This window comes from Leuresthes tenuis, unplaced genomic scaffold (assembly GCF_036924035.1).
Source record: "Leuresthes tenuis unplaced genomic scaffold, fLeuTen1.0.hap1 SCAF_13, whole genome shotgun sequence".
Lineage (NCBI taxonomy): Eukaryota > Metazoa > Chordata > Actinopteri > Atheriniformes > Atherinopsidae > Leuresthes > Leuresthes tenuis.
The window spans coordinates 968,285-996,111 of record NW_027325367.1 but is presented as its reverse complement, the minus strand read 5'-3'; the positions used below and the strand labels follow the sequence as shown (position 1 = coordinate 996,111).

At 46.8% G+C, this 27,827-nt stretch overlaps 2 protein-coding genes across 6 annotated transcripts in view; one reads left to right on the top strand and one right to left on the bottom strand.

Annotated features, from left to right (window-relative positions):
* Positions 1-23,263, top strand: part of arid1b (AT-rich interactive domain 1B) — a 34,373-nt gene extending 11,110 nt beyond the window's left edge. For 2 of the 5 annotated variants that reach the window (XM_072362036.1, XM_072362039.1), the window contains 19 exons: positions 69-182; positions 4,506-4,758; positions 4,841-4,924; positions 6,024-6,170; positions 6,255-6,597; positions 6,880-7,020; positions 7,351-7,472; positions 7,806-7,915; positions 13,168-13,377; positions 13,466-13,685; positions 14,564-14,699; positions 14,904-15,082; positions 16,288-16,432; positions 17,365-17,481; positions 17,950-18,031; positions 18,254-19,010; positions 19,094-19,224; positions 19,310-19,925; positions 21,418-23,263. In XM_072362036.1, coding sequence (XP_072218137.1) covers positions 69-182; positions 4,506-4,758; positions 4,841-4,924; positions 6,024-6,170; positions 6,255-6,597; positions 6,880-7,020; positions 7,351-7,472; positions 7,806-7,915; positions 13,168-13,377; positions 13,466-13,685; positions 14,564-14,699; positions 14,904-15,082; positions 16,288-16,432; positions 17,365-17,481; positions 17,950-18,031; positions 18,254-19,010; positions 19,094-19,224; positions 19,310-19,925; positions 21,418-22,475 — 4,965 coding nt within the window. In that variant the 3' untranslated portion in view covers positions 22,476-23,263. The remainder of the gene's footprint in view (positions 1-68; positions 183-4,505; positions 4,759-4,840; positions 4,925-6,023; positions 6,171-6,254; positions 6,598-6,879; positions 7,021-7,350; positions 7,473-7,805; positions 7,916-13,167; positions 13,378-13,465; positions 13,686-14,563; positions 14,700-14,903; positions 15,083-16,287; positions 16,433-17,364; positions 17,482-17,949; positions 18,032-18,253; positions 19,011-19,093; positions 19,225-19,309; positions 19,926-21,417) is intronic. The other 3 variants (XM_072362037.1, XM_072362040.1, XM_072362038.1) reach the window with 2 other exon arrangements.
* A 368-nt stretch (positions 23,264-23,631) lies between these two features.
* tmem242 (transmembrane protein 242) lies at positions 23,632-27,326 on the bottom strand. Its single transcript, XM_072362105.1, has 4 exons — positions 27,205-27,326; positions 26,837-26,937; positions 25,994-26,146; positions 23,632-24,354 (listed from the first exon to the last, which is right to left on the bottom strand). Exons 1-4 carry the CDS (start codon positions 27,308-27,310, stop codon positions 24,241-24,243), a joined length of 474 nt encoding a protein of 157 aa, XP_072218206.1. The 5' UTR covers positions 27,311-27,326; the 3' UTR covers positions 23,632-24,240.
* Positions 27,327-27,827: the final 501 nt, after the last annotated feature.

Genomic DNA, 27,827 nt, shown 5'->3' with positions numbered 1-27,827 from the left:
AATCATTAAAAACTGAGACGGTGAAATATTTGAGAGTAAAGGTGATGTATTTGTCTCTCTCGGTGCAGGAGGTGCCACAGGAGGCTTATGGGGGGCGGGGAAAGTCTGCCGCTATGACTCCTGGGAAACAAAACCACGCAGACATGAGTTTGAACCAACAGGAGAGGCCGTCCAGCCTGCCGGTGAGTTGGGACATCATTTAAAACGTAATCAGCTGATGAGAATTTAGAAAAAGACAGGGCGCTTTCCCACTGTGGGAACCTTTTGCAGTTCCTGTAACCTTTAATGACCACGGCCCTCAGAAACTAGGGACCATAGCCCTCAGGAACTAGGGACCGCGGCCCTCAGGAACCAGGGACCATGGCCCTCAGGAACCAGGGACCATGGCCCTCAGGAACTAGGGACCACGGCCCTCAGGAACTCGGGACCACGGCCCTCAGGAACCAGGGACCATGGCCCTCAGGAACTAGGGACCACGGCCCTCAGGAACTCGGGACCACGGCCCTCAGGAACTAGGGACCGCGGCCCTCAGGAACTAGGGACCACGGCCCTCAGGAACCAGGGACCACGGCCCTCAGTTCCTGGAACCATTTTAGCTCCTTCAGGGTCTTTTCTGGGCTCCACAGGAACATGACGTAGGTGTTTGGTGGCTGTAGCTCCGCCCCTTGTCTGAAATGTTTCCTCATACAACACGGACCCAACCGGCGCCTGTTTAATAAGTTAAACTTCGTCTCCTTTGTCTGCGGCGCTCTGCTCTCCTTCTTTCCTCCATGAAAGGAAGAAGTATCGCCCGCTGCTGGATTCTCCGTCTCCTGACTCTCGCTGTGAGCTCTTCCAGCCTCCATCTCAGACGCCTGATGTGATCGTCCATGATTAATATCACCGCCATGCAGACCATGAACACGGTGGCCTCCCCGCTCTCCATGTTAGCTTCTTGGTGCTGTTGTTTTCTTCTCTCCTTACTTTAGCGGGTTCTGTTTTGTTGTTGAGTGGCGCTAAAGTAACACGTCTGTCACAGGCGGCGGCGTCACATCAAAATGAAACCGTTCCCCTGTTGAAGGGCAGTTCTTAGAACGAAATTCAAGGTGGACAGTTCTTAGAATTGCGTTCTCAGAGCGTCTAAAGCAGCTAAAGACAGTCTTATTGATATGTTTCACCTTCATGTCTGAAAAATGTCTTCAGATCTGCTAAAACGAAGCTTTGAATTTCAGTGTTTTGAGCTGGACTCTGAGCAGCGATCACGCTCCGAGCGCCTGCTGCTTCCTTCTGGGTCGCACCAGAATAATGACGTGCTGGTGAATGATCGGTGGTTTACATCCAAGAGACGTTGGAGCCTTTAAAACCTGGTTTACACACAGACTTTGACAATGAATCGGGTCAGAATGAAGTGTTTCTATTGTAACTTCTCAGAGTGACACCAACCACACCCACATCAGTCCAATTGCAATACAATCACATTTTAAATGAAGTTTTAGTCATAAAGCGTCAAATCACAATAAATCTCATCTCAAGACACTTTGAAGATAAAATCTAACTCAAACCAGTTATAATCCAATTCAAACCAGTTATAATCCAACTCAAACCAGTTATAATCCAACTCAAACCAGTTATAATCCAACTCAAACCAGTTATAATCCAAGTCAAACCAGTTATAATCCAACTCAAACCAGTTATAATCCAACTCAAACCAGTTATAATCCAACTCAAACCAGTTATAATCCAACTCAAACCAGTTATAATCCAACTCAAACCAGTTATAATCCAAGTCAAACCAGTTATAATTCAATTCAAACCAGTTATAATCCAACTCAAACCAGTTATAATCCAACTCAAACCAGTTATAATCCAACTCAAACCAGTTATAATCCAACTCAAACCAGTTATAATCCAACTCAAACCAGTTATAATCCAACTCAAACCAGTTATAATCCAACTCAAACCAGTTATAATCCAACTCAAACCAGTTATAATCCAAGTCAACCATTTTGAGGTGAAAGGACAGATCCTGGTCAGAAATAACTCAAAGGTTCGAACGGATCAGGCAGCTGAGGGAATGACAGAGCTGTTGTTTGGCATCTTTTTAAGGAAGATGTGTGGTCCTCCTACAGATCCTTGGGGCACTCCTCTTGTCCTTGAAAACAATATAACAGCAGTCCTCGTCATCATCGGGCTGAGGTGGAACTGAGGCTTTAAATCAGAGCATGATCACCTCAGGGAGGATCTCACCTGCAGTCGGTGCTGCTGTTTCCATCAGAAGAACTCGACATCCTCACATCTAATTTGTATTTTTTATTTTTTATCAACAATTCAAAGATTTAAAAAGCTTTTAGGAACTTCATCACATCCTCCCCTCTAAGAAGCTGGAAACAGGAAGAGTTTAATTTTCTCATGACAGACAGAACTTCAGACGGATGTTATTCATAACTCCCGGTTGGTACCGATCAGCGTCACACCTGCATCACACTTGGTTTCAGTGTGTTTGAAAATCATCTGAAACCTTTTTTAAGCTGCTTGATTGAATCGGCTCCAGCTGTGCGCTGCCCTCCTTTCTGCCTCCATCCATCTCTGCCTCCACCTTCTTACATTCTTTCATCCTCCTCCGTTCCTTCAACCCTCTCTCTCCCGTATTCCTCTCTCGGAGCATTCTTTTGAAGTCTGGGTGCTGATGCAGTTGCCATGGAGACTGCCGGTGGAAGAGAAAATGAAAAAATCAGCAGAATCCGCTGCACCCAGAGGCCTCGCAGGCTGTTTAATGCGTTGACTTTACATCAGAGGTCGTCATGTGTTATGTTTGACGTCCTCCAGCTCAAACAGTTGACTCTGAACGTCTCCGTTCTCCTCAGGATGAGTAAAACACTTCTTATGGGTGTGATGAGGCTTTAAAGGAGGTCTCATGGTTTTCTGTTAATATGTGAGCGTGATATATATATATTTCAAACTGAAAGTAAAACAGCTCAGAGTCAACAGTTCAGTCCTTTTGTGTGTTAAAGTGGAACAATTTAAATCACATGATTTATTGGTAAAATAAAGTTGACTTTGTTTTATTAAAACACAAAAAAATAATATTCAAGTAACTTTCCATTTATATGTTGATTTAATCCCATTTCTATCTTCAATGATAATTCAGGGAATACAAAGCTGCTCCACACCAGAACCAGAACTTCGAAGGCTACGTGTGCTCTGTTATGCTAGCATAACGTTCCTAATTACTTACACTTACAGGAGGTTGGGGTTGATGGTTTTACACTTTAAGTGATTATTGTGAGCATGCAACTCTGCTGCAGGGCTTCAAGAGGCCAACAAGTCTCAAAAGAGCATAAATGGATCCATAAAAACAAAAATGTTGGTGTTTGCAGATGGTTCACATGTTACACTGTTTAGCATCCAGTGATCCTAGTTTTATGTTGTTCAGCATCCAGTGATCCTAGTTTTATGTTGTTCAGCATCCAGTGATCCCAGTTTTATGCTGTTCAGCATCCAGTGTTACCAGGTCTCTTTTTCTTCACTGGTGTTCAAACTGAGATCAGTTTCTACACCAACAGGACGAACATATCACTGATATGCGAATCCTGCCTCGTGGCTGGTCGTTTAGGAGTAAAACGAGATGTTTATTTGAAGTATTCTCTGGTTCTTTGATCGTTTTTAACATCATTCGACTGCAGAATAACATTCCTGCTCATTATGAGCTCCGAATCATCCTCTGACATCCAGTTTCATCATCAGACGGCTTTCGTTATTCTACAGTGAAGAGGCTGAGAGACTAAATTCAGGCTCCTGATGACAGTTTGTCCCTCTGTGGCACCAGAACCTGATGACAGTTTGTCCCTCTGTGGCACCAGAACCCGATGACAGTTTGTCCCTCTGTGGCACCAGAACCCGATGACAGTTTGTCCCTCTGTGGCACCAGAACCCGATGACAGTTTGTCCCTCTGTGGCACCAGAACCTGATGACAGTTTGTCCCTCTGTGGCACCAGAACCCGATGACAGTTTGTCCCTCTGTGGCACCAGAACCCGATGACAGTTTGTCCCTCTGTGGCACCAGAACCCGATGACAGTTTGTCCCTCTGTGGCACCAGAACCCGATGACAGTTTGTCCCTCTGTGGCACCAGAACCCGATGACAGTTTGTCCCTTTGTGGCACCAGAACCCGATGACAGTTTGTCCCTCTGTGGCACCAGAACCCGATGACAGTTTGTCCTCAGTGGCACCAGAACCTGATGACAGTTTTAAATGAACAGCTCGTTCTCCACCGAGGTCGGAGTCGTGTTTCTGATCCAGGTTCATGGAGTTCAGTTTGTTCACGGTTTAAACTGAAGACATACGCCAGCTGGGCATCCCATAATGCATCACTCTCTTGGGGACATATTGTGTAAAACTCCCCTAAAACACAACCCTGGTATTTTTTAATTCCTCTTTGTTTTAAATTAAAATGTTGAGGCTTTTAAGATAAAGAGTTAAAATGTGAGCAGGTTTTTAATAATGTGGCGTCTCCTCTCTGCTCCAGGATCTGTCCGGCTCTATCGACGACCTGCCCACCGGCACCGAGGCCGCGGTCAGTTCAGGAGCCTCGGGATCCGGCAGCACCCACGGTGATCAGGGGACCCCAGGGGCCCGTTCACCGTTCTCCCCCCACGTCTCACCCCGCCTGCCTCCTCTGGCTCGAACAGGACCCTCTCCATCACCGACACCGTCCCCCGCCGGCTCCGGCAGCCAATCACGGTCGGGACCGCTGTCCCCCATAACCACCAGCGGGCCAGGTAGGTTGATGAAGAAGAAGAGCATGACATCACACAACACTCAATGCTTAAGTATTGTATTTACACTCTGTGTGTCTGTCAGGCTCTCAGCTGACTCCTCAGGGCTCTGGTCCTGGATCAGATGTTGGTCCTCATTCCTCCCAGTCAGCCATGACTCAGGACAGAGGTACACTTTTCTTTTATTGACATCGTCATTAAACTATTTCATCATTTCGGGACACAATTTTAAGGTGTGGCAGCACAGCTTAGGTTTGCAAAGCTGCATCTGAACAAAGCACAAGACTTCGGGAACAATGTCCTTTGTCATTACTGCACCTCACTGCTGAAGCTGCTGGATCAGGGGTTCACTTAGTTTTACACACTGCTGCTGAAGCTGCTGGATCAGGGGTTCACTTAGTTTTACACACTGCTGCTGAAGCTGCTGGATCAGGGGTTCACTTAGTTTTACTCACTGCTGCTGGAGCTGCTGGATCAGGGGTTCACTTAGTTTTACACTCACTGCTGCTGAAGCTGCTGGATCAGGGGTTCACTTAGTTTTACACTCACTGCTGCTGAAGCTGCTGGATCAGGGGTTCACTTAGTTTTACTCACTGCTGCTGGAGCTGCTGGATCAGGGGTTCACTTAGTTTTACACTCACTGCTGCTGAAGCTGCTGGATCAGGGGTTCACTTAGTTTTACACTCACTGCTGCTGGAGCTGCTGGATCAGGGGTTCACTTAGTTTTACACTCACTGCTGCTGGAGCTGCTGGATCAGGGGTTCACTTAGTTTTACACTCACTGCTGCTGGAGCTGCTGGATCAGGGGTTCACTTAGTTTTACACTCACTGCTGCTGAAGCTGCTGGATCAGGGGGTTCACTTAGTTTTACACTCACTGCTGCTGAAGCTGCTGGATCAGGGGTTCACTTAGTTTTACACTCACTGCTGCTACAAGCTGCTGGATCAGGGGTTCACTTAGTTTTACACTCACTGCTGCTGAAGCTGCTGGATCAGGGGTTCACTTAGTTTTACACTCACTGCGTCTGTGTTTCGTCTTGGTCTTTGTTCCATAAATAATAACACAGTGTGAAATGTCACAGTAACCGTCTGGGAGCTGAGAGTAAACTGTGAGTCACATTGTCTCACCTGCTGCAAGCATTTTAAATGTAAAGTCTTCTTTAAAAATCTTGAAGGGTTAACCGACGCTAGCAGTTTCCCTCCGCTTCCATTGTTTGTGCTAAGCTAAGCTAACTGTCCTTTGTCCTTCGCTCTCCTCCACCTTCTCAGGTTTTACGGCCACCATGCAGCGCAGCACCCCGGGGTCTCAGTTCGGCCCCCAGCAGTCTGCACCACCCATGTCCCCTCACCTATCTCCTGTGGGGCCCATGCACCATAGCGCCTACCAACAGGGCAGCCACTCATACGGCCCCCCAGGTATGACATGTTCGCACTGGGAAACACCTTTTGACTGCAGAGGAACAAATCTGTGTCTTATGTCTGATGTCTCACCCTCCTCAGGTAACTACTCCCGACCCCCCCATTCTGGTGGGACGCCCAGTGCCAACTACAGTGGCCCGGGGCCCGGTCTGGCCAACAGCCTGGGAATGAACGCCAGCAGTCCCATGCACGGCCAGGGTCCCTCCACCCCGGGAGGCCGCGGACCAGGGCCCGGTACCGGGAGCCGCCTCTACCCCACAGGAGCCGGCACAATGGCCCCCACCTCCCCCAGCATGCCACAGCCTGCCGGGCAGGGCATGGGCCCTCTGGGGCCGAACGCCAGCTGCAAACCACCTGATTTGGGCCCCAGCGCTGGACCAAGTGCCAACTTGTCATCCTCCTCCACGGCCGCTGCTCAGAGCAGGTGAGACCGGTCAGAGGAAGGTGGTTTCGGGGGGCAGACAGCGCCCCCTGATGTGTGGAGGTCACTAAAATCTGAGGAACTCACCAGCAGCTCTTATAAACTCAAATTAAGGTTAAAAAACAGTTTCTTAGAAAACTAAACAGTTAACGAGTTCCTTTTGAAACTGACTCTGGGCTCCAGGTGAGCGCGTTCGACGAGTCTCGGGTGTTTTCTGTCTGAGACACACGTGGTCTGGTCAGCTGATTCATGTTTTCATGCTTCATCATCCCTCCTTCTTCCCAGGCCTCCCTTCGCTCGCTCACCAATCTACAACCAGTCCTGGCAGGGGGGTCGACCCGCCCTCTCCCCTACCCTTCACCCCTCCCATCCTCATCTTTCTCAGCCTCCTCACCACTCGCAGCAGGGCACCGATGCTCATTATGGGTAGGTTTGTTTCCAGAGCCTGACCGGTGCAGAAAGCGGTCCTAACCGGACCGGCAGGTTCTGCTCTCAGACGGGCTGCCGCTGAATCATCTGTGTTCTCTTCAGCCGGCGCCACCTGCTGTTTGTCTGCCCGACCAAACCAATGATATCGGCTCTGTTTTATTTGTCTTAAAGTCTTTGTTTGGATCGACAAACGTGTTTAACTGTGAATTTGGTTGAGACCATAAGAAAGATCCCACTTCTTTTGTCCTTTAACTGCTCAGATCAGGTGTTTTTCCTCTGTTTCCACTGTAATAACGACTCAACTTCCTCCTTTTCTGTGGATTCCAGGCAGGGCAGCTACCTGTCACCCGTGGGAGGAATGGGTCCTGGAGGTCTTTACAGCCAGCAGCCAGGCATTAACTCTGGGAGGATGACGCCACAGGGACCCCCCTACACCACCCCATCGTCAGGTGGGCCACAGTCGGATACGATGGAAAGAAATACCAGCCAGGGCAGTCTTTGGTCTCAGCAGTACAAATAGATGCATAAACCTAAAGCTACAGAACACACACTGTGCTCATACATGCCATGCAGCTCATCTGCGTTCAGCCTTCACTGATTTTTGAAGTTACTGTAGATAAAATAACTCTTTTATATGTATTTCTGCTCTATAGCGCCGCCCTGAAGGCAGTAAACGGTAGTAGCAGTAAAACACAGCCCTTTGGGGCTTCTGTCTTTAAGAAGGCCTCTTCAGAGACTCTGTTGGAGGTGGCCAGTATCCAGCATCTGTCTTTACCTTTCAGGCCCCATGATGATGCCAGCAGAGGGGATGGGCCCTCAGCAAGACCCCAAGCAGAGGGTGGAGCTCAGCAAAGAGGGCGTGGGCCCCACCGCAGATCCACCCAAACCGAAGGTCTGTTTGTTGGCTGTTTGCTTCCAGCAGCATGTCCTAACAGATGCATGAATGCAGAACGCACCTCAGCAGCATGGATGGTCTTTTTTATCATCTTCTAATGTCCCATCAGTTTGATTTCAGTCAGAATTAAGCAGTGAAACACTGAGAGTTCAGAAGATTCAACTAGAAGCACTTTTTCGTTGAGCTGTAGGAACTTAGTCAAAGGAACTAAACAGTTGGTTCAGACTGAGTTCTTGTGTTTTCACTTTGGTCTGAATTGTTGGGGGGATGCCTGAGTTTGAATGTTGTTTAAAACAAAAACAAGGAGCCGTCAGAGATCCTGGTTCCTGGAGAAAGTTCCTGTGGTGGAAACTGAATTCTTGGAAGAACGTGTCCATGTTTCCCGTCTGAGGTGAACCACAGATGCTCTCGAGTTCTTCTTGAAGGAGGCATCTGATGAACTCCTCTTCAGTGTTGGATCAGTGCTCTCTGACCTGAACACAGAGACAGAACTGAAGCTCCGGTGCTGCTTTGGATCCAGACGGACTGTTACGGTCTCAGATCTTTGTCATTATGTCCTTTCTGTGGTGTTAGAAAAGGCAGATTCTGGCCTGGAAACCTCTGAGGATCCAGGTTTAGTGCGATGCATTTTGATTTTAAACTTTAATTGAAGCTTGTGTGCCAGACTTCAGCTTTACAACCTGCACCGTGTGAAGTGATTAACTCACCATCTGAGATCATTCATCTTTACATAAAGCCGGTTAGATGCTGTTGAGGACAGGTTCTGCTCCAGTTTGCATGTTGGTTCATACAAACACGTTATTATGAGTGTGTGTGAAAGAAAAAGTGTGTTTTTGTGTCGTTCTCTCTGGTTGTTCTTTATTGTAGCGTTGATCCGTGTTTTTATCTTCTCTGGCTTTTTTTTATAAGCAGTTGATACAAACCGGAGCTGAAGTCCCTCAAAGTTTGCTCTCAGCTCAGCAGCTGCCATGTCTCCACCTCTCCTGACTCGTGAAAGATCTGTTTCCAGCAGTCAGACACAGATCTTTGCTGCTGTGTTGACTCGGTTTGGCTTGAAGAGAAGCGGCTGCTTTGTTCTGCTGAGTTTTCTCACTGTTTAACACTCTGGAGTTTCGTTTCTTTAAATTATTTTATTGTCTGATTGCCTGTTTATTATCTGATATTTATTGTCGAAGAAAAGTGTGGACAGATGGGAAAAGGAGTCTTCTCCTTATTAAATCTTACCATTCTCCAAGTTTCTGTCAGGCTACAGGCTGAAAAATGTATTTCTGTTAAATTTCTTTAGATTTGTTGTCTTATTGTTCCTTTGAGCCTTTTATTGATTTAGGAACCGTAGCATAATTGGGGGTTCGTCCGGGATCCTCCTTTTGTTTCCTGGCTTCAAAGCATTGTCTCTGTGAAGTGAAAGCGGGTGCCTTGGTATCACCTGAGTCCAGGTTGGAGTCTGGTTCAGGTTTCTGGGTTCAGAGGGTTCAGCTCAGCTGTTGCTCCACCTGCTCGTGCTGCTACATGCTAACTGCTAACACGGCTGCCTGTGGATGAAGATCTCTTCATGTGTGTGAATCATGTGTGTGTGGGTTTTATGTCACAGGACAGCTCTCAGTGTGCGCCCCGGCCCCCCACCACCCCCTGTCCCGTCTCCCCCAGCTCAGCTAGTGTGTCCTCCTGTCTGGGGGAGGACAGTGATAGCATTAGCACCCCGGCCTGGCACAGGACGCCGCCTAGCCCAGTAAGTCCCACAAAGAAAGCACGACCCCGGTCTGCTCTCTGTATCTTCATCGCTCTTCTTCTTGGTCTTTAAACCTGAACGCTCTTCACTGCAGAGTCCTGCCTCCTGCTGAAAACCTCCCAGCTCCAGACGCCTTCACCTGTAATCTGTTTACAGCATCCGTTTGAAGCTCTTTCAGACATGAACTGCGTTAGTCTTTTCTTATTCCACTAAATTCATGTGTGGACCTGAGGTGAACGTCTGACTGACAGACCAAAGAACTTATGAAGCGTTTGCAGATATTGTATTAAAGTGTTGAGCTGCCTGGTTGTCTCATGAAGGTAAAATGGTCTCTGGTGTCACTGAGGGACCAGTTTGGCAACAACTTGTGTTAAAAAGCTTCTTAAAAGCTTGACCCACACTGAAGAGGTGCTGGTACACCTGCCCAGAGTCTTGTGTAGCTCTCTCTTATGTGAGTGAGTTCAATTACAAAACATTTATTTTTTATCCGAAGCTACTGTAAGTACAGTCAGAAACCTTGGAAGAAGCATTAGGTACTGAATCTGTTCAAAGGTCACAATACAAGTGGCATATTCTGTCCTTTTTCAACAATCTAACACAGTTTTCTGAGGTCTTATTGAGATGTTTGAGACAGACTTTGGTTAAAACACCTGTTGGTTTAAGCTCAGCAGCTCTCTGTCTCAGCCCTGTTTAACAGTCTGTTTTCAGGGTGGAGCAGGAGCTCAACTCCACCCTTTGGTGAGGTCAGCAGCTGCTCATCTGCTGTGATTTAATGCAGAAACACAGACAGAATGAAGCTGTTCCTCCAGTCAGAAACACTCCAGCTCTATAGATACAGATAGTTACTCTGTTGATCCCAGAGGGAAACAGGTTAGCAGTTAGCTGTGAGTTAGCAGTTAGCTGTGAGTTATCAGTTAGCTGTGAGTTAGCAGTTAGCTGTAAATTAGCAGTAAGTTAGCTGTGAGTTAGCAGTTAGCTGTAAGCTAGCAGTTAGCTGTAAGCTAGCAGTTAGCTGTAAGTTAGCAGCAGATGCTAGCAAACAATGCTTTCTCATCAGCAGTAATGGACCAAGCCGGAGATGTGCACAGCGTAGCTCGTAGTAATGCATGTGAACCATTAATTACTGCGTTTTTTAACCTCATTAAACAGTTGTACTTGGAGACCTCTTAATTAATAGAATTAATCATAGAATCAGGCCGTTGACCCGTTTATGTGTATCGATGTGACACATCTGGAACGTTCATATCAGGCTCTGATTCATGTCTGTGAGTCTTTCCACTCATGGACCCAAGCCTCTGGTCCAGAAGAGTTCGCTCCATCTGAGGAAAAGGAAGCCAAATGACGGCTGATGAACAGCAGCAGCTTCATGTCTGAAAGCGCTGCAGCTTTGAGCAGCGTTTCCTCTTCAGGTTCAGACAGAGGGACTCTGGTGATGTGAGGTTTTCATTGGACGGAGCCGGCAGACTGTTAAGTTTCAGGCACCAAAGCAAACCTCCAGAGTAGTTTCCTCAGCAGATACCTGCAGGTCCGATGCTGAGCCTCTGGGAGACCGTACAGCTGTTGGTGCGACTCCTCAGACTGACCCAGCAGGACTCGTGCACGTTCGTCACCACAGCTGCATGTGGGCTCGCCATCCTGCAGCAGACTTTCATGCCTCAAACTTTTTCCCTCTGCTGCCTGAACGTTCAGGTTTTATCAGAAATGTGTGCATGTGTTTTAGGACAGAGACTTTCTCACTAAGGCTGACGGTTACAGTCGATTCAAACTAAAGATCTAAAGAGGTTTGATTCGATCTGTATCAGGCCTCGTGTTTCTGGAGCCTCTCTTTGTTTCAGTGTGTTTAAAACGTTCTGTACGGGCTTTTCTGCTTTGACTCGATGACATCATCGTGTAACAGAACACTGATTGGTTCATAAAAAGGAGCTAATATGAAATGTTTCAGAGAGAAGAGGAAATAATTTGGATTCTGAAGATTAAAACTTCTTTTTGTCGACCTCAGAAAGAAATAAAAAGCTTCATTATTTAAGTTTATCAGTAACAAAAAGTTCAAAATGCCGACTGTCTGCATGTGACAGATTGAGAAACTAAAAGTAATTAAATAAAAACAGTTCTTTAGTTTGTCTTATTAATGGAAGATTTCGCTCGGTTTTGCACCAGAGCTGCAGTTTATTGGGATTCTCCCTGATTTTCTTCATGAATCAGTGACTGAACAGAGTTTTCAGTTCATGCTTTCATGTCTGATGAGGAATCTGTGAAGAAATGACAACATTTTACATTCATCTGTTGATTTATGGAGTAAAAGGAAATGAAACTTTGGTTTGATTTGATCAGAAACAAATTGTTTGACAGATTTGATGAGAAAGTCTCTTCAGCTGTGTCACAGCGCTGCTCAGCCTTTATCAGGATTCAGAGAAGTCGCTTTAAAACCTCATCTGTGGTCCAGCAGCAGCGTTTCCCTCAAACACAAAACTTCTTCTGGACAAATCTGAGGCACCTGACAGAAGTGGGGAGTTAGAAAAACTGGATTTATCTTCTCAGTCATTGAATAATGAACATTTTACGTAGTTGTTTGACTCCTGTAATAAATTTTCCTGCAGCTTTACACTGAACCAAACCTCTTTTTTTAATCCAAACTCATTGGATGAGCTTTCTGATGGACCTTGTACCAGAAAATAGTCCTGATTCACTTTGTGTTCACACCAAATATGAAGCAAGGTCGCACCCTGATTGGATGGTTTTATTATTTATTCCTTCCTATTTAAACCTGTAAAAGAGTCGAGCCTGAAGTTGTGACGGTCTGTAGAAGAATGAAGTGAATCTCTGGTCCTCTTTAAATCAAGGATTCGGATCAGGACTCGCGGGTTCAGGAGGCCTCGTTAAATCTGACCGAAGCTGTTACATCACCGCTGGTCTCCCCTGATGTTAAGGCTGGGCAGCACCACTGCAGCGAGGCTCTGCAGCTACTCAAACACTCGTTTTCATGACTTTCATGTAAAATCAGCAGCTTTAAGGAGCACTGAACAAGATCAGAGAACTCTGTGGTGGCCAATCACAGATCAATATTCAACATAAATCTGGTTCGTTGCTTGTGTTTAATGTGAAATACGCAGCTTTTCGGTAAATAAAATGTTAGGACTGCTTTTAATCTGACTTGAGTTTTTGCTGTAAAGTAGTTAAAGTCTCAGTTTGTCACTTCTAATGTGATTAATTTAAAACCCAGACGTGACGCGGCAGATCTTTGCGGGTTCTTAAAACGTCTCCAGAACCTTCATCCTCCAGATTAATATAAAAACCCTGTTTTGAATATTTTTTGTTGGATTTGAACAGTCCCAGATTACAGAAGAAAAGCAGCTTTGGGTTCGGAGCCTGTGTTTGTGGATGCTGCTCCTCTCTGAGTGTTCGGTGCTGCTTTAAAGTGTTCTGGTTCTGTTGGAGGGCCTCAGCAACAGGAGTGGTGGATGTTCAGAGGCTTCGGTTTGTTGCGGTGGAAGCTGACGCCTCTGTGTCTCGGTCTCTCCAGAAGCCCAGTGCTGCCACCATGACCAACGAGAAGATCACCCGGCTGTATGAGATGGGCTCAGAGCCAGAGAGGAGACTGTGGGTGGACCACTTCCTGTCCTTCATGGAGGAGAGGGGGACGCCCATCCCAAACCTGCCTGCTGTTGGAAAGAAGCCGCTGGACCTATGCAGACTCTACCTGGCTGTCCAGGAGATCGGAGGACTGGCCATGGTGAGCCCTCCTCCCCCAGTTCAATCCTCATGCTGATCTGTGTTGAGCTGCAGACCTGCAGCTTAAAGATCTGTGAATGTGTGTCCAGGTGAACAAGAACAAGAAATGGCGAGAGCTGTCGTCGCTGCTGAACGTGGGAACATCCAGCAGCTCGGCCAGCTCTCTGAAGAAGCAGTACATCCAGTACCTGTTTGCCTACGAGTGCAAGGTGGAGCGCGGGGAGGAGCCTCCGCCGGAGGCCTTGATGTCTGCCGCAGACGCCAAGAAAGCCCCGTCCCTCCAGGCCAGGATCCAGCCTCCCTCCCCAGGTAAGAAAACGTTTCTATGGAAACGGATCCCACAAGTTTCAGTCTGACTGTGTGAAAAGGATGTGATTGATGTTGGTCTGCTGCTGTTTGTGATCTCTTCTTTAAATCCATGCAGATTCTCTATTAACAGTACATTCCCCAGCCCTAAAACCAAGCCCTGACCCCCCCCCCAAAAAAATCACTTTTTCTCCATCCTCACAATTCCAGAAAATCACCATAAATTTGCCTCCAGTCAGTTTTTGTGTCCTCCTCCTGATATATAAACATACAACATGGTGAAAACAGTGTTTTATTTGTTTTTGTTCTCTCTAAAATTTAGCTTTTGTATTTGAGTTTGTGAATAAATGCTGACACAACAAAAAAACTCAACAAAAAAAACTGAAACAAAGACCAGTTTCATCAGAATCACAGGACAAGCACACAAACTGGATAAAAAAACACCAAATGAACCGCATCCCAATGTTGTGAGTTAGTATTACATGTTAATGACGCGTATCACCATCTTCAGCTCTATGAGAAGCTTTCAAATAAAATAATAAATCAAGTAAAACATGGATGGATTGCAGCATTTCTAAGTCAAACCACAGGGTTCCCATGATCATGCCTTGTGGCACACCTGAAATGTAAAAAAGAGCTAATATAAAGATTTAATCATCATTTTATTCTTGTTATTCGTTTCTTCTGTGGAATTCCAATGTTTTAAAGCTCGTATGATGGTGAAAATTAGCAGGTATTTTGTATTAAATCAGTAAAATGTAGTATAGAAATACTCACTTTGTAATATTATAATACCAAAAAGGACAGCTTCTCAAGTTTCATGTCTGAGTAACTATAAAACATCAGTTTGAGGTTAAACAGTTGTTTCCACATCTCTGCAGCCAACTCTGGCTCCTTACAAGGACCCAACACCCCTCAGTCAAGCAGCAGCTCCCTGACGGAGGCCCCCATTGAAATGAGGCCTCTGACCCCCGCCTCCACCCCCCACAGCCAGATGGGCCCTCAGCCTGGAAACAGGTCGGCAACATGTTTGATTTTTACACCACATTCTGACACATACCCAGAAAAAAGACTCTTTTTATCCAGCATGAAGCAGGAAATATGTTTTTACCAGATATTATTGACAGTTTTCCTACAGACAGATTAAGGAAAAACAACAAAGTTTGCAGATTAATATCCTGATAATCTTCGGTCATCATGTTATCTGCTGCTGTGATTCAGGAACACGGGAGGCGTGAGCGTCCAGGACCCGTTCTCTGAAGGCAACGATCCAGCCTTGAACAGCAAGCGGGGCCCGGGGCCCGGTGGTGGCCCCTACCAGCAGGGAGGAGGCCCAACAGAGCCCCCGATGAGGATGCAGTACGATGCCAACAAAGACCCATATGGAGGCCCGAGGAAGGGTGAGGAGACGAGAACACAGAGGGGAGAGCATGTTCCAGAAATATGTTTCTATGATCAGATTCACCAGCTGATCAATAGTTGATTATTGATCAGTAGGGCCCCAGATCCCTGCTGGTCTCCCTCAGGTCCCTCAGGTGCAGGACCAGGTGCCTCCCAGGGCTCTGCTCACCCTCTGAGCCTTCACTGATTGTTCAGGGTATCCACGGGGTATTAAAAAGTCTTAAAACGACTAAAATCCCTATCATTTGAATTTAAGGCCTTAAAATGATCTTAAAATTTCATAAAATGTCTTAAATATGATTTTGAAAGGTCTTAAAAATTACTTTTATTTTAAACAAATGCATAAAAAATTGTCTTGCTTTTAATGTCGTCTCTGACAGAATCTGACTGGTTTCCTTCCATGTAGCTTATTGTTAGCTGTGATGTTAGCTGTGATGTTAGCTGTGATGTTAGCTTTGATGTTAGCTTTGATGCTAGCTGTGATGTTAGCTTTGATGCTAGCTGTGATGTTAGCTTTGATGTTAGCTGTGATGCTAGCTGTGATGCTAGCTGTGATGCTAGCCGTGATGTTAGCTGTGATGCTAGCTGTGATGTTAGCTGTGATGCTAGCTGTGATGTTAGCTGTGATGTTATATCTTCATTTGTAAGTCACTTTGGATAAAAGCTAAATACTTAAACATAAACAGAATGATTTAGATTTTTGAGGAGCTATAACATAACAACAAAACAGAACTAAAGTACCTGAGCAGCCCGGTCAGAATTTTGATGAAGCGATCACCGGCAGCACGGCGCATCCGGCATGTCTCTCTCGCCGTTACCGACACGTAAACTCAAATCTGACCACATATGTTCTCTGTCATAGCAACAAGCTGCTGTTGCATATAAGCGACGTCCCGCTAACGGTGTATTTTCCTCTGGATTAAAAGAATAACAGAGGCTTCTGGTGTTTTTTGTCAGGTTCAGCATTTTGTATTCCAATGTGAAAGAGCTGTAAAAATCCTATACTTTGCAAGTAATTCCGTTTCCTTCAGGCCTTTTGTACTTTTTTGCCAGTATGGTTGTGAAATGGGTCTTAAATTGTATTAATTATGGTCTTAAAAAGTCTTAAATGTGACTTGTTGAAACCTGCAGAGACCCTGTTGTTGATTCTGTAGTCGTACGCATGCGTGTCCTCTGGTGGTCACAACCTTTTCATTTTCTGTAGGTCCAGGGCCCGGCGAGGCCTTCGGTTCCAGTCAGATGCCCAGCGGAGCCATGCAGGACATGTACGCTCGTGGGCCACCCTCTGGGCCGCTGTCAGGGATGGGTCCAAGACCCCAGTACCCCTATGGCCCCGGCTATGAGCGGAGGTAAGATGCTGTCGGGGTCTCACGAGATTAAACTCCACGATATTTCTATCCACACTTCTATTTGTGACCTGTGGGGGCAGTAATGCGCCTTTGCCACGTCCAGCCTGCCAGAACCTAAAGAAGGAAAAGAAGAAGAGCAGAAGCAGCCAGAATGAAAATACCAGAATTACCACTGAAGACGCCACTTTCAAATAGCATTTTGGGTTCCTGGCGGCAGAGTGACTGATAAGAAACAGACAATATGCAAGCATTGCATGAAAATAATGCCGTACACCGCGGCTAATATACAGAAATATTTTATTAGCTTTTATTTAACTTTTGTTTATTAAAGTTTATGTTTACATCGCATTTCAACAACTTCTCACACGCCACACGTGGTATTTCTCACGCTGAAAAAAAAGCATAATATAAATTTCTCTGGTGCGCCGCTATCGCTATGGAAACGGCAGGAAACAAGCACGCCTCCCATGAGTCTGAGCAGAGCAACACTAATGATAGTATAAGTAATGAAAGACCTTTATATGGAAGATGTCTGGGTGAAATTCAGAGAAAATGAATAAAATATTTAATATATTTGTGTTTTGGTTCAGATCTTTGAAGATTCAGAGGGTGAGAATTTCCAGTTTCCCTTTATCTCTATAAGCTGCAGCCTTTTGAAATCTGTTGTTAAAATGTCTCAGACCATAAAGGGTTAAATGTCACACTGTGACGTCACCAAACCATCCAGTGTTTTGTTTTTTCCTCTTTTTTTAAACCGGTAGTTTGTTTTTTCCTCTTTTTTTAAACCTGAAGTTTGTTTTTTCCTCTTTTTTTAAACCTGTAGTTTCTTTTAGAGCTGAGAGATCCACCAAATAAGAGAGTTCCAGTCTGAAAGGTTCATGTCTTCTTCGAGCTTTTCATCAGTTCATGATGACTTCCTGTCATGTGTGCAGGCCAGACCATGTGACGGGTCCAGAAGGAGGCATGGCGCCCCCCACAGGTCAGAACAGCATGGGTTCGCCTGGAAACGAGCCCGGCATGTATCCTACCAACAGATACCCCCACCAGAGGTGAGTGGAGCTGACAAACATCCACCTGATGAGCTGGAAATCAGTCAGAAAGGCATTAAATTAAAGGCATTTTTAGTTAAAAACCAGTTCTTTGAGTCTCTGTTTTCTGCTGTTGGAGGTGTACCACAAGGCTGTGTATGAGGACCTCTGATATTATTAAACTGTAAGTGTTCCAAACTGGCCTCATGCTTCCTGAAAGGTTTCTGATAATTAGCTCAAGCTAATTACGGTAGCGCTGCTTGGTCCGGACCAGAGTTTGTTTCCTCTGATGGTCCACTTCTTTGGGCAGGTGTGGAAGCCCAAACTCTGCTGTGGACCAAACAAGCGAACTCTGGTCCACCTGAGAACGTGGGTCTCAGCTGACTAACAAATGTCTATTTATCTATTTATTTTTATTTATAGACATGAATCTGGAAAAAAGCTGGAGATAAATAATGTGAAAATAAACTTTGGCTCCTTCCTCTTCAGGCCCGGACACGATGGTTTCGGGCAGCAGTTTCCCCACAGCATGGCCTACACTTCCCATCAGCCCCGGTACCCTCAGCCGCAGGTAAGAGCTGACTGAAGTACTGGTTCTGCTCGGGGGGGGTCCACTAATTTAAAGACTTTTGTGAAGAGACAGAACTTTATTATTTACAGCCAACGGCTGACAAGAACCAGACAGGAGTTTGTGGGGCGGCCCACTCAGGTTCTGGTCTCTGACAGGTTCTGGTCTCTGACAGGTTCTGACCGGTTCTGACAGGTTCTGACCGGTTCTGGTCTGTGTTTGCAGGGCTACAAGCGGCCGATGGATGGGCTGTACCCGCCTGCGAAGCGCCATGAGGGCGAGGCCTTCGGCGTGCAGCAGTACGGCGCCCAGCAGCCCGACATGTTTGGCCCGTATGGGTCAGGAGGGGGGGGCTATATGGGCCCCGAGCGCCTGCCGGTCCAGGGCCAGTACCCCTATCAGCTGGGCCGGGACCGGCAGGGACCCCCACAGCACGGCATGATGGGCTCAGGTCCACCGGCGGTGTCGGGGGGCCCAGCGGACGGGCCGCAGCCCAACATGTGGCCCCCCAGGACAGACATGGGGTTCAGCTACAGCCGGCAGGGCCCCCCCTACCCCAGCATGACCCGAGGGGACGACCAGGAGGGCAGGGCCCCCCAGGACGGCCAGTGGCCCCCCGGTCACCTGAACCAGCGCCAGCCCCCGTTCCCTCCCCACTCTTCCTCTGCATCCTCCTCTTCCTCCATCCCCCCCCTGCCATCCAGACAGCCCCCCTCCTCCTTCCAGGCCCCTCCCATCGTCCCTAACCATGTGACTCGCTCTCAGAGCCCCTCCCCCTTTCCCCGGCCCCTGGGGGGCTCTTTGTCCCCCAACAGCAACCCTTACCTGCCCTCCGTGAAGAAAGCCCCACTGCCGGCCCCCCCCCCCGGGCCCCTGCCTGCTCAGGGCCCCGTTCACAGAGAGCTCAGCTTCCCCCCCGGCTCTGTGGAGGCCACGCCCCCCAAACTGAAACCACGGCGACGACTGACGGCGAAGGACACAGGTCGGCTCACCCGCACACACACTCGCACAGTAACGCACACACAGATTTACTGCTGACGTTCATTCTGCGTTCTGATTGGTCAGGAACCCCAGAGGCATGGCGGGTGATGATGTCACTGAAGTCTGGCCTGCTGGCGGAGAACACCTGGGCGCTGGACACCATCAACATCCTGCTGTACGACGACAGCACCGTGGGCTCCTTCAACCTCACACAGGTGAGCTGTAACACACACCTGATGACATCACCAACCTCAGCGCACCTGCGGCGCCACTCTGACGGCGCTCTGTCTCCTCCTGCAGCTGCCGGGCTTCCTGGAGCTCGTCGTGGAGTTTTACCGCCGCTGCCTCATCCAGATCTTCGGCATCCTGGAGGATTACGAGGTCAAGACGGAGGGCCAGAAGACCCTGATGGAGGATGAGGCGCTGACGGCGCCGCCGGCTGCCGCCTCTGAGCCTGACGGCCAATCAGAGGAGGAGCAGGGAAGGCCGTCAAAGGAGGTGCCGACGCCGCCACCGTTGGCACCTCCTGAGGAGGAGAGAAGAGCCGTGGTAAAAGAGGAGCTCCAGCAGCAGGTAGAGCCCCGCCCCCAACAGGCCAGCAAATACGACAAGCTGCCAATCAGGGTGGAGGAGGCGGGGGAAAGGTGGGAGGAGGCGGAGCAACGCTGGGCCAAACTCAGCCGACCCAACGGCTTCATCAGCGGCCTCCTGCACTGGAAGGCTGGAGGCGGAGACTCCACCGCCCACATCCAGACGCACTTTGAGCCCCGGACAGGAGACTTCACCCCCCCAGAGCCACGGGGGAGGGAGGAGATGGTGTGCGGAGCCAAGGGGAGGAGCCCAGAGCATCAGGAAGCGGAGGAGGTGAAGGTGGAGGGAGGTGTGGAGGCAAAGCTGCCGGCTGAAAGACAAACAGGTAAAGTTATTGGTTATCAATAATCTGCACGATCAGTAACTAAAAAAAGGACCTTTTAACTCCGCCCACACCCTTTTGTCATGTTTTAACTTAGGCCCCTCCCACCTCTTTTTACTCCGCCCACATCCTTTTGTCATGTTTTTACTTAGGCCCCTCCCACCTCTTTTTACTCCGCCCACGTCCTTTTGTCATGTTTTAACTTAGGCCCCTCCCACCTCTTAACTCCGCCCACGTCCTTTTGTCATGTTTTTACTTAGGCCCCTCCCACCTCTTTTAACTCCGCCCACATCCTTTTGTCATGTTTTTACTTAGGCCCCTCCCACCTCTTTTTACTCCGCCCACATCCTTTTGTCATGTTTTTACTTAGGCCCCTCCCACCCCTTTTTACTCTGCCCACATCCTTTTGTCATGTTTTAACAGGCCACTCCCACTTATTCTAACTCCGCCCACATCCTTTTGTCATGTTTTAACTAAGGCCCCTCCCACCTCTTTTAACTCCGCCCACATCCTTTTGTCATGTTTTTACTTAGGCCCCTCCCACCTCTTTTTACTCCGCCCACGTCCTTTTGTCATGTTTTAACTTAGGCCCCTCCCACCTCTTTTAACTCCGCCCACGTCCTTTTGTCATGTTTTTACTTAGGCCCCTCCCACCTCTTTTAACTCCGCCCACATCCTTTTGTCATGTTTTTACTTAGGCCCCTCCCACCTCTTTTTACTCCGCCCACATCCTTTTGTCATGTTTTTACTTAGGCCCCTCCCACCCCTTTTTACTCCGCCCACATCCTTTTGTCATGTTTTTACTTAGGCCCCTCCCACCTATTTTAACTCTGCCCACATCCTTTTGTCATGTTTTAACAGGCCACTCCCACTTATTCTAACTCCGCCCACATCCTTTTGTCATGTTTTTACTTAGGCCCCTCCCACCTCTTTTAACTCCGCCCACATCCTTTTGTCATGTTTTAACTAAGGCCCCTCCCACCTCTTTTAACTCCGCCCACGTCCTTTTGTCATGTTTTTACTTAGGCCCCTCCCACCCCTTTTTACTCCGCCCACATCCTTTTGTCATGTTTTTACTTAGGCCCCTCCCACCTCTTTTAACTCCGCCCACGTCCTTTTGTCATGTTTTAACTTAGGCCCCTCCCACCTCTTTTAACTCCGCCCACATCCTTTTGTCATGTTTTAACTTAGGCCCCTCCCACCTCTTTTAACTCCGCCCACATCCTTTTGTCATGTTTTATTTAGGCCCCTCCCACCTCTTTTAACTCCGCCCACATCCTTTTGTCATGTTTTAACTAAGGCCCCTCCCACCTCTTTTAACTCCGCCCACATCCTTTTGTCATGTTTTTACTTAGGCCCCTCCCACCTCTTTTTGTCATGTTTTAACTTAGGCTCCTCCCACCTGTGGATGTGGGCGGAGTCAGACGGACACTCTGAGGCCCGATTAATCCTTCTCTCCCCGCAGCTCTGACTCTTCTCTCTTGGTGTTCTGCAGGCTCGCCGTCCGAGGTCAGAGGTCGGGGGTCCCCGCCTCCCGGCGAGGCGACTCGGAGTCCCATCAGCCCGCTGGAGGACGAGCCTCGCTGCTGGGACGAGGCGCCGCTGTCCACGGCCGAGGCCTGGCAGGACTCCCTGGCCAGGAGCTGCATCTGCATCTCCAACGTGGTGCGGAGCCTCTCCTTCGTCCCCGGCAACGACGGCGTGCTGTCGCGGCACGCCGGGCTGGTGCTGATCCTGGGCCGCGTGGTGCTGCTGCACCACCACCACCCCCGCAGGAGGCGGGCGCCGTCCACCTACCAGCGGGAGGAGGAGCAGGGCCTGGCGTGCAGCCGGGACGAGTGGTGGTGGGACTGCCTGGCGGCGCTCAGGGAGAACACGCTGGTGACGCTGGCCAACATCTCGGGCCAGCTGGACCTGGCGCTGTACACGGAGAGCATCTGCCTGCCGCTGCTGGACGGGCTGCTGCACTGGATGGTCTGCCCCGCCGCCGAGGCGCAGGACCCGCTGTCCCCGGGGAGGAGCTTCTCGGCGCTGACGCCGCAGAGGCTGGCGCTGGAGTGTCTGTGCAAGCTGAGCATCCAGGACAGCAACGTGGACCTGCTGCTCGCCACGCCGCCCTTCAGCCGCCAGCAGAAGCTCTTCTCCACGCTGGTGCGCCTGGTGGGCGAGAGGAAGAGCCAGGTGTGCCGGGAGATGGCGGTGGCTGTGCTGTCCAACCTGGCGCAGAGCGACCCGACGGCGGCGAGGGCCGTGGCCCTGCAGAAGGGCAGCGTGGCGACTCTGATCGGCTTCCTGGAGGACAGCGTGGCCATGGCCCAGTACCAGCAGAACCCGCACAGCGTGCTGCACCCGGCGCCGCCGCCGGAGCCGCCCAGCATCAACATGATGTGCCGCGCCGCCAAGGCGCTGCTGGCCATGGCGAAGGTGGAGGAGAACCTGACGGAGTTCGTTCTGCACGAGAGTCGGCTGCTGGACATCTCGCTGTCGGCCGCCCTCACCCCCCCGGTGGCGGCCGTCATGTGCGAAGTACTGTTCAAGACCAGCCGCTCGTGACACAAATACCGCCACAGAGCGTGCTCAGTGGCAGCGGACGCGGCTCCATCCGTGAGGCGAAGTGGCGTCGATTCTATTTTTATTTAAAGATCAGAAACAGATGTTTTTATATGAATATGAGAAGCTCCTCCTCCATCCCCAGATGTTTATTAAGTCATTTTAATACAAAATATTTAATATTTTTAATTTTTTTAATTCATTTGTTTTGTTTGAACCAAAGTGTGACGGGGGGGGGGGGGGTTCTGGCTGTGCTTGTTTCTGTTGTCAGGGGGCGGGGTTAGTTGGAAGTGGGCGTGGCCTGCGTTATTTAAACGGTGACATGTTGTAGCTTCTTTTCTCCTGTGGTGACACTGATTTCGTACTTTGTTCTGGTGCAATACGTTAGTTTGGGTTTTAATGTGAATCTTTTGACCATCAGTATTTTGCCGAACCACAGCAGTATCAGATGGGGGGGGGGCTGTTTTTTAAGAACCTTTTATGTCTCCACCAATCGGATCCAAACCTCCCTCCGCCGCCATCCTCCTGTAAATAGATGTACATTTGAGCTCCAGCAGGTAGTCTGAGGGTCCCCCCCCCCCCCCTCCCAGCAGCTGAAGGCCTCAGTTTCAGGGAGTTTTCTGGAGTCTGATCTGGGAGGGTGCGTTTGATTTGATGGACTGTGTGTACAGGATGTGGGCGGGGCTGTAAGCGTCAGAAACTGTAACAAATGTAAAGAAAAATGATGTTTCTTCAGATCTTTATATGTTCCACAACATGTTTAAAGAATAAAGCTTCATGAACTCTGACAACTGTGAATGCAGCTCGGGCCGGTTCTGATTTCCATTTATTTCCACGTGTTCCTGAAGCTCCTCGCAGAACTGTACAACATCTGAGCCGGGACCCGGGGCCCGGAGCCGGGCTTTTCAGCCTGGATCACCTTGATCTTATGTTCCTTCAGCTCCAGTTGGGTCACGTTGCCTCTGACAGATGCCGTTCGTCAGTTTAAAGTCGACACGATTAACTGAACCGTGACCTCTGTGAGGTCATCGCAGCGTTTATGGAGTTATTTATCAGCTCCTGAGTGGGTTTTAAATACAAAACCTCACCATTAAATTACAGAGAATGTAAAACAAACCAATGAAGAAGCTAATTCGCTTTTAAATGGTTTTATTCTGGATCCAAGTCTTTTTTTAAAGGTTGTAATTAAAAGGATTTTTAGTTCTGAGTGTCATTGAATGCAGCACGAACATGCGTCTCAGTCCCTGAACGCCACATTCGGCTGCGATGCGTTACTCTGAACGCAGCAGAGACGCACGAGGAAACCCAGATGTGGAGTCATGTTTCAAATATTTAAACGAACGTGATGCTTTCCAGGACTTAGACGCATCCCAAACATTCAGGTAAGTTTCTGCTTCGGTGTTTCTGAGCAGCAGCTTTTTGCTCCTTTGGCGCCCCCAAGAGGCGGAAATATGAATGACACCAACATAAAAACTGACTTTCAGCCCAACATGTGACGTAGAAACTGAGGAACCGTCTGAACTCGTGCCGTAAAATGAACAGACTGTGAAAAGCGTCACTTCAGCACCATTTAATCCAGTTTTTACAGGTTTTCAGCTGACGTCTTCTTTCATTTTCTCTCCACAGAAGGAAATTAAAGAAGCTGAAAGTTTCCTGATTCACAGTTTCTGTCCCGCCTCCTCTGCCCCGGAACCAGGTTCTGTCCGGGAGGCCAGCTGACTGATCCGGATCGAGTCTCGTTTTGGTCACAGTCTCCAGCTGATCCGGATCATTTGGACTTAAACACAGCATCCCAGTCCAGCGGTTCTGATCCAGCTGCAGCCTCTGGGTTCTTTGGGATGGCCGGGAAGAATGACTGCATCTTCTGCCTGAAGTCTGCCAACTGAAGAGGAGACGAAGCCGGATCAGAACCAACAGCTCACATTTTGAACTTTAAAGACATTTCTGCTGAATTAAGAAACATTTTTCTGAAAATGTTTAAATTTAACTTCTAAATGTTCAAATTTCTCTTCTAAATGTTCAAATTTAACTTCTAAATGTTCAAATTTCTCTTCTAAATGTTCAAATTTCTCTTCTAAATGTTTAAATTTCTCTTCTAAATGTTTAAATTTCTCTTCTAAATGTTTAAATTTAACCTCAAAATGTTTAAATTTAACTTCTAAATGTTCAAATTTCTCTTCTAAATGTTTAAATTTAACTTCTAAATGTTTGAATTTAACGTCTAAATGTTCAAATTTCTCTTCTAAATGTTCAAATTTCTCTTCTAAATGTTTAAATTTAACTTCTAAATGTTTAAATTTAACTTCTAAATGTTTAAATTTAACTTCTAAATGTTTAAATTTAACTTCTAAATGTTTAAATTTAACTTCCAAATGTTTAAATTTCTCTTCTAAATGTTTAAATTTCTCTTCTAAATGTTTAAATTTAACTTCTAAATGTTCAAATTTCTCTTCTAAATGTTTAAATTTAACTTCTAAATGTTTAAATTTAACTTCTAAATGTTTAAATTTAACTTCTAAATGTTTAAATTTATCTTCTAAATGTTCAAATTTAACTTCCAAATGTTTAAATTTCTCTTCTAAATGTTTAAATTTCTCTTCTAAATGTTTAAATTTAACTTCTAAATGTTCAAATTTCTCTTCTAAATGTTCAAATTTCTCTTCTAAATGTTCAAATTTCTCTTCTAAATGTTTAAATTTCTCTTCTAAATGTTTAAATTTCTCTTCTAAATGTTTAAATTTAACCTCAAAATGTTTAAATTTAACTTCTAAATGTTCAAATTTCTCTTCTAAATGTTTAAATTTAACTTCTAAATGTTTGAATTTAACGTCTAAATGTTCAAATTTCTCTTCTAAATGTTCAAATTTCTCTTCTAAATGTTCAAATTTAACTTCTAAATGTTCAAATTTCTCTTCTAAATGTTTAAATTTAACTTCTAAATGTTTAAATTTAACTTCTAAATGTTTAAATTTAACTTCTAAATGTTTAAATTTATCTTCTAAATGTTCAAATTTAACTTCCAAATGTTTAAATTTCTCTTCTAAATGTTTAAATTTCTCTTCTAAATGTTTAAATTTAACTTCTAAATGTTCAAATTTCTCTTCTAAATGTTTAAATTTAACTTCTAAATGTTCAAATTTCTCTTCTAAATGTTTAAATTTAACTTCTAAATGTTTGAATTTAACGTCTAAATGTTCAAATTTCTCTTCTAAATGTTCAAATTTCTCTTCTAAATGTTCAAATTTCTCTTCTAAATGTTTAAATTTAACTTCTAAATGTTTAAATTTAACTTCTAAATGTTTAAATTTAACTTCTAAATGTTTAAATTTATCTTCTAAATGTTCAAATTTAACTTCCAAATGTTTAAATTTCTCTTCTAAATGTTTAAATTTAACTTCTAAATGTTCAAATTTAACTTCTAAACGTTTAAATTTAACTTCTAAATGTTTAAATTTAACTTCTAAACGCTCTGTGTGAGGTCACCACAGATGAAACAGGGAATTGTGGGTAAATAAACGTACGCTGTGAACACCGAGCGCTTTCCACACCGTCAGGCTGAGCAGACCCACTCCACACCAGGCGTACAGGGAGCCCCAACCCAGAGCCCTGAGGGCCAGAGAGGCCCCGCTCTCAGGGGCCGCCGCCGTGGTCGCCGCCGTGGTCGCCGCCACGCCCTGCAGAGGAAACGCACACGGAATGAGTTCCTACTTCCTGTCTGACATTCTGATCCGAACTCGGATGAAACTGCAGCACTTGTGGACGAGGTTTGGTGATTTCTGCCGTTTCCTGCAGAGTCACATGATGGCGGCGTCTGTCTGTGACCTCTGACCTTTCAGGTATGAAGCCGGCGTGTAAACGCAGCGTTTTCTCTGAACTCGCAGCCGACAACAAAGACGAGTCTGTGACAGAAATAAACCGAAGGAACAGACGCCCGATTGTCCGGCTAATGTCCGTGTGCGTCACGCCTAAACGTGTCTCACGCCACGCCGGCGGTCCATGGCGTCTTTGGGCTGTTTCCAGGTCAACCTCCGGACGTTGGAGGCTGCAGGGCGTCCTTCAGCAGCCGTTTGTGCCACATTCTGATGATGAAACTTGGCTTTTAACTGAAGTTTATTCATTCATGACCTCCTCAGACTACAAACATGTATTTTTAATTTAATAAGTTTATCCCCAAATATAACAAACAAGACAATCATTTATTGACTAGAAACCTGAAAACTGCGGATTCCTTTTCTCTGTTTTCACTTTGTTACGCATCAGCTGCTCAGTGCGCTTTGATCAGTAAAGTTTTAACTAAAAAGAAAAAAAACAGGTTTCAAGTTGCTGTGTTTACAGGCGTGTGCGCGAGGAAGAGCAGGTTGTACCTTATTAAACCATTCCGGGCTCTTCTTCTTGGCCAGCGCTAACGTAGAGCCGAAACCTGCGATCATCCCTGCTGATGCCACAGTCGTCAGAAACGCTGCACCTGCACACAGGAAGTCAGGTACAGCATGACGTCACTGAAGACCCGACCCGTAAGAGAAAGGAGGTGTCCTCAAACATGACGGAAACCCCACAGAGCCCGAGCACGACTGTTGTGCGTGTGAGCAGGTGTAACGAGCCTTAAAACAGGAGATTTTTGAGTGGAGTTTGGTGCAGCCGGTCGACATTGATGTGACCTCAGACAGGAAGAGTCCCACAAACAGCCGCCGTTAACTGCAACCGCGAGCGGACAGTTTAACGTCCGACTCACCTTTTAACGTTTGCAGTTTGGCGTCTTCTTCATTTTCTGTTTCATGTCGCGCTCTTACACCAGCGTCTTCTTCTGCGACCGTCATGTTGCTCCGGTCCGTCTGCATAAAATCACCGAACGGAAACAAGCGAACTAGGAAAACGAAAACGAAATTAATTTATTTCTCGAAACGACATTCCAAAAACATCAGTTGTATTAAACTTACTCTGTATATGTTTTTTTTATTACTTCAACCCAGTTTAAACTCAAATACGTATTTTCCTTAAAATGTAACGAGATAGAATTGAAACAAAGATCGTCTATTATTGGGAATGCTGACTAAACTAGAGGCAGAAGAAATAGAGGTCTCACTCCGCTTCTAAAACCGACTGATTCAGATTATCTCTAACACGTTCAGCATGTAAAATCTTAAACTGCTGACTAATTAAAACTATGAAACATGTAATAGAAGCAAAAATAAAAATATTCACGTCACAGGTGTTGACATTTATTGAGTCACAATTGCGTTTGTGTTAGGATACAAATCAGACCATGTGTACTGTTTAAGTGTTAGAAATCAGCTGCTGTGCACAGAGGAGAGTGTCTGAGTCAGATTTTTATTTTCAGAAGGAAGAACCTGAAGA